At 47.7% G+C, this 7,500-nt stretch overlaps 1 protein-coding gene across 1 annotated transcript in view; it reads left to right on the forward strand.

Moving 5' to 3' along the window:
• Positions 1–7,500, forward strand: part of slc7a7 (solute carrier family 7 member 7) — a 17,652-nt gene that overhangs the window by 54 nt on the left and 10,098 nt on the right. Inside the window, exons 1-2 of the mRNA XM_061230121.1 lie at positions 1–192; positions 4,684–5,308. The exon at positions 1–192 is cut by the window's left edge and continues 54 nt beyond it. Coding sequence (XP_061086105.1) covers positions 4,807–5,308 — 502 coding nt within the window. The 5' untranslated portion in view covers positions 1–192; positions 4,684–4,806. The remainder of the gene's footprint in view (positions 193–4,683; positions 5,309–7,500) is intronic.

The following is a 7,500-nucleotide window of genomic DNA, read 5'->3' on the forward strand; positions in this document are numbered from 1 at the left end:
AGACCAATCCACGGCGAAAGGAGAAGAGCAATCTATAGCGAGCGCATTTCAACAAATTCCGTGCCAGGAAACTGTGAAAATACAGTCGCGATTAAAAAAAGACAGACAATGACATTGTGACCGTCCAATGAAACGAAAGGCAACAAGAATATAAAATCTGACGTCAAGCCAACATTCACCAAACAGGAAAAGGTAACGTAAAGCTTTAATCAGAAACTGTGTACAATTAGATCATTAAACCACTCGTCATGTTATTGTAACTGAGGCAAACGTTTTCACATCGCAAAAGTGTAGTTTTTTTGAGACAGCTGGACTACAGGTGGGATCGAGACATATGTGTCTATGCGTTGGTCTTCAGCGTTATTAAAATGTTCACCTGTTTCTGCCAGAGTGGGGTTGGGGATTATCGATAATGCACCTTAGTGCCAACACTTAGCTCCTTCCATCTGTGAACATGTTTCCATCATCTTAAAATCCCAAACTCCGCTCTGTTTCTGTTTTTTTTTTCCCCAACAACCTGTTGCTTTTAGGGACTGTGAAACATTCAATATCGCTATATGGGCTCGACTGTTTATCCGAGCAATACAGTAGAAAGTAAAGTTTCGGGAATAACTTTTAATCAGTTCATTGAATCAATAGGTCAGAGGCTCTTACTTAAACTTGCGCTGGAGAGAGAGAGACCGAGAGAGAGAGAGAGAGAGAGAGAGAGAGAGAGAGAGAGAGAGAGAGAGAGCGAGAGAGAGAGAGAGAGAGAGAGAGAGAGAGAGAGAGAGAGAGAGAGAGAGAGAGAGTGAGAGACGCGGACTGTGACCTTGAGCGCAGATTTTTACGGCTCGTCTCTAGGAGAAGTTATCAGCACTGTGTGAACCCTGTACTCAACCCTACTCAAGAATCACAGTTCCTGCCTGTCCAGGTCTTCACGTGTTTGACCGTCTGCGTATCCCCCTACCGGCATCTCCACGTGGCTTATTCTCCTCTGCCTTTCATTCAAATACTAGCATGCTTTAGGCATTCCTATGTGTGAATAACAGGGTAAACTGTATTTTTTTAAAAAGGTAGTATATTTGTATATTTGTTGCTGTGTGTTCACCTGAAGTGCATGTTCTCTTTCCTGGTGCCGGTCTGTGACAGACTGCGCTTGCTTTGCCGGTCTGTGACAGACTGTGCCAAATCTTGCTGTGTCAGCCCTGGCCTGTGGTCAGACTCAGCTAATCACACTGCATACCCACAGATGTTGCCTCAGCATTAGGGCCGCTGTTCGGTCCATTCTGTGCTCCTGCGTTGTTGGCATTGACAGCTGATCTCATACATAAGGTTAAACTCATATCTCTGCTCTTCACCACTGTGGGTGTGGGGCCAGGGCTCCGTATCTGCGTGTGTGAGGTGGTGTTACACTTAAACCTGAGCCAACACAGCACCCTGAATTATGTCCAGAAGGAAAATGTGTACGGGTCCAGTTTGGTCAGGTTTTGTCCAGTTAGGGTGGAAGGGTACAAATCTCTCTCTCACTCCCCCCCCGCCCCCACCCCCCACGTTTACTCAGAAATGGGGTTTAAGTGTTGCTAAGTGATAGTAACAGACTGTGTGGTATTTACTGTGTGTGTGTGTGTGTGTGTGTGTGTGTGTGTGAGTGTGTGTGAGAGAGTGTGTCTGTGTGTGTGTGTGTGAGTGTGTGTGTGTGTGGTGTGTGTGTGTGAGTGTGTGTGTGGGGGGGGGAGAGAGAGTGTGTGTGTGTGTGGGCAAGCTGAGAGTGTGTGTGTGAGAGTGTGTGTGTGTCAATGTGTGTGACTGTGTGTGTGAGAGTGTGTGTTAGTTTGTGTGTGTGTGTGTGTGTGTGTGTATGTGAGTGTAAGTGTGTGTGTGAGTGTCTGTGTGTGAGAGTGTGTGTATGTGTGTGTGTGTCTGTGTGAGAGTGTGTGTGTATGTATGTGAGTGTACGTGTGTGTGTGTGTGTGTATGTGAGTGGGTGTGTGTGTGTGAGAGAGTGTGTGTGTGTGTGTGTGAGAGAGTGAGAGAGTGTGTGTGTGTGTGTGTATGTAAGAGAGTGTGTGTGAGTGTGTGTGTGAGTGAGTGTGTGTGTGTGTGTGTGTGTGAGTGTGTGTGTGTGTGTGTGTCCTGTATGAGGGCCATGTCTCACGCTGTCGAGCATTGTGTAAATGAGACCTGTTAGATTGTTCAGCCCTCTTGTTAGTGAGGAAACAGTTTTAGAGTGGAAGTCTACCTTTGGCGTTGCCATCTCTAGTTTAAATGCCCTGACTAGGGGAGGGGGGCTGGGCCCAGCAGGGGGCTCTGTTACCTCACAAGCTGTATTTTTATTTATTTTATTTGGGGGGGGGTCAGGGTTAGGGTTTCATGTTCAGCCTTTCCCAATCTTCCCGTTTCCTTGTCATATAAGTTAATACGTATAACAGCAGGTTCTTTCTGTATAATATACGCCGTATCCGTCATCTCCTGACGGAGAAAGCCACCCAGCTTCTAGTCCAGGCGCTCGTCATTTCCCGCTTGGATTACTGCAACTCCCTCCTAGCCGGTTTCCCAGCGTGTGCCATCAAGCCCCTCCAGCTGGTCCAGAATGCTGCAGCCCGCCTGATCACCAGTCAGCCCAGGTCGGCTCATGTCACCCCGCTTCTCATTGGCCTCCACTGGCTTCCTATTGCCGCACGCATCCGTTTCAAGGCTGCTAAGGGGACTGCCCCACCTTACATACAATCCTTGATCACTCCCTACTCCCCAGCTTGATCACTCCGGTCTGCCAGCTCTGGTCGCCTTATGGTTCCCTCACTACAAGCACCTGGCGGTCAAGCTGCACGTTCACACCTGTTTTCCGTTCTGGTTCCTCAGTGGTGGAATGACTTGGAGGAATACAATTAAATAAATAAATAATCAATTTAAAACCGCCTGACATAGACACTCAGTGTGCACTTTATTAGGTATTTATTACACTTCTACTGCTGTAGCCTATCCACTTAGAGTTATGATGTGTTCTGTATTCAGTGTGAAGCTCCTGACCTGTATCTACGTGATTGTATATACAGATTTACTGGAATTCTTCAAAACCAGCAACCCTACAGTTTCAATCATCGTAACATTCTGAGTCACAGTAATCCTTTTACACTGGCATGTTCAATGTGCCGCACCCCTAACAGCAACAGCCTCAGGAACAACCTCAGTTACAGCCTCAGTAACACTCAGCCTCAGTAACACTCAGCCTCAGTTACAGCCTCAGTAACACTCAGCCTCAGTAACACTCAGTAACACTCAGCCTCAGTAACACTCAGTAACACTCAGTCTCAGTAACACTCAGTAACACTCAGTCTCAGTAACACTCAGTAACACTCAGCCTCAGTAACACTCAGTAACAGTCAGCCTCAGTAACACTCAGTAACACTCAGTCTCAGTAACACTCAGTAACACTCAGCCTCAGTAACACTCAGTAACACTCAGTCTCAGTAACACTCAGTAACACTCAGTCTCAGTAACACTCAGTAACACTCAGTCTCAGTAACACTCAGTAACACTCAGTCTCAGTAACACTCAGTAACACTCAGCCTCAGTAACACTCAGTAACAGTCAGCCTCAGTAACACTCAGTAACACTCAGTCTCAGTAACACTCAGTAACACTCAGTCTTAGTAACACTCAGTAACACTCAGTCTCAGTAACACTCAGTAACACTCAGTCTCAGTAACACTCAGTAACACTCAGCCTCAGTAACACTCAGTAACACTCAGTCTCAGTAACACTCAGTCTCAGTAACACTTAGTAACACTCAGTCTCAGTAACACTCAGTAACACTCAGTCTCAGTAACACTCAGCCTCAGTAACACTCAGTAACACTCAGCCTCAGTAACACTCAGTAACACTCAGCCTCAGTAACACTCAGTAACACTCAGCCTCAGTAACACTCAGTAACACTCACCGTAGCGTTAAGTGTCACTAACGGGCACAGACATAATCAGTCTCAGTAAGAATGCAGTAACAATCACAGTCTCAGTCAAGCAGCCGGTTAATTCCTGTGTTTCTGCCTCCCCCACACTTACTGTTTGCACTCAACCCTTAAAGTTCAGTTTGCTCAGCCATACCTGCTACACCACTCAAACAGCCATGAGCATCAACTGAGGAAGCGTGTTCATTCTCGTGTGTGTGTGTGTGTGTGTGTGTGTATGTGTGTGTGAGTGTGAGTGTGAGAGAGTACGTATGTGTGTGTGCAAGTGTGTGAGAAAATATGTGTGTGCTTGTTTGTGTTTGGGGGGGGATTAGGACTGAAATTTGGCCAAAGTCTGTGAAGAGTAGTGATTATGTTATGCAGTACTGTAGGACTGTAGGCCACACATAGTGATTATGTTCTGCAGTACTGTAGGACTGTAGGCCACACATAGTGATTATGTTCTGCAGTACTGTAGGACTGTAGGCCACACATAGTGATTATGTTCTGCAGTACTGTAGGACTGTAGGCCACACACATAGTGATTATGTTATGCAGTACTGTAGGACTGTAGGCCACACATAGTGATTATGTTCTGCAGTACTGTAGGACTGTAGGCCACACATAGTGATTATGTTATTCAGTACTGTAGGCGATTTGCTTGGCTAAAATGCACACATACCAGATGACACCATATGCTGACACACTCACAAGTACACGCTGATAAATACACATATTAACTGTCTGTCTCTCCCGTAGATATTACTATGACAACGACAGCTGGACGTTAGAATCAGAAACGGACTCTTTTTGGAAAAACCTGCCCTTCTCCATTTTTGACTGACAGCAACTGTATCCAATCACTGACTGGATAGCACAACAATGGCGTCCTATAGCCCTGCCCCCACCAAGGAGGTGGTGCCAGAGGCGACCAATGGCTGCGGGCAGCTGCAGAAGGCGGAGCCGGGCGAGTCGATGAAGCTGAAGAAGGAGATCTCTCTCCTGAACGGCGTGTGCCTGATCGTGGGGAACATGATTGGCTCAGGCATCTTCGTGTCGCCCAAGGGCGTGCTGATGTACAGCGCCTCCTACGGGCTGGCGCTGGTGGTGTGGGCCATCGGGGGGGTGTTCTCTGTGTTCGGGGCACTGTGCTACGCCGAGCTGGGCACCACCATCACCAAGTCCGGCGCCAGCTACGCCTACATCCTGGAGGCCTTCGGCGGCTTCCTGGCCTTCATCCGCCTGTGGACCTCCCTCCTCATCATCGAGCCCACCAGCCAGGCCGTCATCGCCATCACCTTCTCCAACTACATGGTGCAGCCTGTCTTCCCCACCTGCATCGCCCCCTACCTGGCCAACCGCCTGCTGGCTGCCGCCTGCATCTGTGAGTGCGCCTGTGTACCTGTTCACCCGTTTACCTGCACACCCTTTCACCTGTTCACCGTCTACAACTGACATTCCCTCTCTACTACCGACATTCCCCCTCTACTACTAACATTCCCCCTCTACTACTGACATTCCCTCTCTACTACCGACATTCCCCCTCTACTACTAACATTCCCCCTCTACTACTGACATTCCCTCTCTACTACTGACATTCCCCCTCTATTACTGACATTACCCCCCTCTACTACTGACATTCCCCCTCTACTACTGACATTCCCTCTCTACTACTGACATTCCCCCTCTACTACTAACATTCCCCCTCTACTACTGACATTCCCTCTCTACTACTGACATTCCCCCTCTACTACTGACATTCCCTCTCTACTACTGACATTCCCCCTCTACTACTAACATTCCCCCTCTACTACTGACATTCCCTCTCTACTACTGACATTCCCCCTCTACTACTAACATTCCCCCTCTACTACTGACATTCCCTCTCTACTACTGACATTCCCCCTCTACTACTAACATTCCCCCTCTACAACTGACATTCCCTCTCTACTACCGACATTCCCCCTCTACTACTAACATTCCCCCTCTACTACTGACATTCCCTCTCTACTACTAACATTCCCCCTCTACTACTGACATTCCCTCTCTACTACTGACATTCCCCCTCTATTACTGACATTACCCCTCTACTACTGACATTCCCTCTCTACTACTGACATTCCCCCTCTACTACTAACATTCCCCCTCTACTACTGACATTCCCTCTCTACTACTGACATTCCCCCTCTACTACTAACATTCCCCCTCTACTACTGACATTCCCTCTCTACTACTGACATTCCCTCTCTACTACTAACATTCCCCCTCTACTACTGACATTCCCTCTCTACTACTGACATTCCCCCTCTCTACTACTGACATTCCCCCTCTACTACTGACATTCCCCCTCTCTACTACTGACATTCCCCCTCTACTACCGACATTCCCCCTCTACTACTAACATTCCTCCTCTCTACTACTGACATTCCTCCTCTATTACTGACATTACCCCCCTCTACTACTGACATTTCCCCTCTATTACTGACATTCCCCCCCTCTACTACTGACATTCCCCCTCTATACTACTGACATACACCCTCTACTACTGACATTCAGTGTTAGTACTAGAGAGGGTGAATGTCAATAGGAGTGTGGTGTGATGGCCCTATATCCACAGTAAGATATGGTGTGAGACACAGTGAGAGTTGGTCGGCAGGTGTGTGTGAGTGTGTACCAGGTGGGTACAGACTGCAGGTGTGTGTGAGTGTGTGGGTACAGACTGCAGGTGTGTGTGAGTGTGTGGGTACAGACTGCAGGTGTGTGTGAGTGTGTGGGTACAGACTGCAGGTGTGTGTGAGTGTGTGGGTACAGACTGCAGGTGTGTGTGGGTGTGTGGGTACAGACTGCAGGTGTGTGTGAGTGTGTGGGTACAGACTGCAGGTGTGTGTGAGTGTGTGGGTACAGACGCAGGTGTGAGTAAGTGGGTGTACCGCGTGGGCAGATATGAGTTTCAAGAGAGATAATGGAGGTGAGATAAGCTGCACCCATAAACATGTTTTTCTTGTGTGGAAGGACACACTGAAGGACAAGGAGTGTACTAGCAACTGGGCAGTCAGTCAGTCAGTCAGTCAGTCTGTCTGTCAGTAAGTCAGTCAGTCAGTCAGTCAGTCAGTCAGTAAGTCAGTCTGTCAGTAAGTCAGTCAGTCAGTCTGTCTGTCTGTCTGTCTGTCTGTCTGTCTGTCTGTCTGTCTGTCTGTCTGTCAGTCAGTCAGTAAGTCAGTCAGTAAGTCTGTCTGTCTGTCAGTCAGTCAGTAAGTAAGTCAGTCAGTCAGTCAGTCTGTCTGTCAGTAAGTCAGTCAGTAAGTCAGTCAGTCAGTCAGTCTGTCAGTCAGTCAGTCAGTCTGTCTGTCAGTAAGTCAGTCAGTCAGTCTGTCTGTCAGTAAGTCAGTCAGTCAGCCAGGCTGCTCAGAGTGACAGTGTGTCAGTCACCATGACGGTTTGTGACTCTGTAGGTTTATGTAAATGTAATATGCTTCATAATATGTGAGAAATTGTCCTGAATTCATTCCCACCTACGGCCCCTTGTGTTGCTAAGAGAAATCAAAATGGAGAATCTTCTATAAAGCACATTCAAAA

This window comes from Conger conger, unplaced genomic scaffold (assembly GCF_963514075.1).
Source record: "Conger conger unplaced genomic scaffold, fConCon1.1 SCAFFOLD_169, whole genome shotgun sequence".
Lineage (NCBI taxonomy): Eukaryota > Metazoa > Chordata > Actinopteri > Anguilliformes > Congridae > Conger > Conger conger.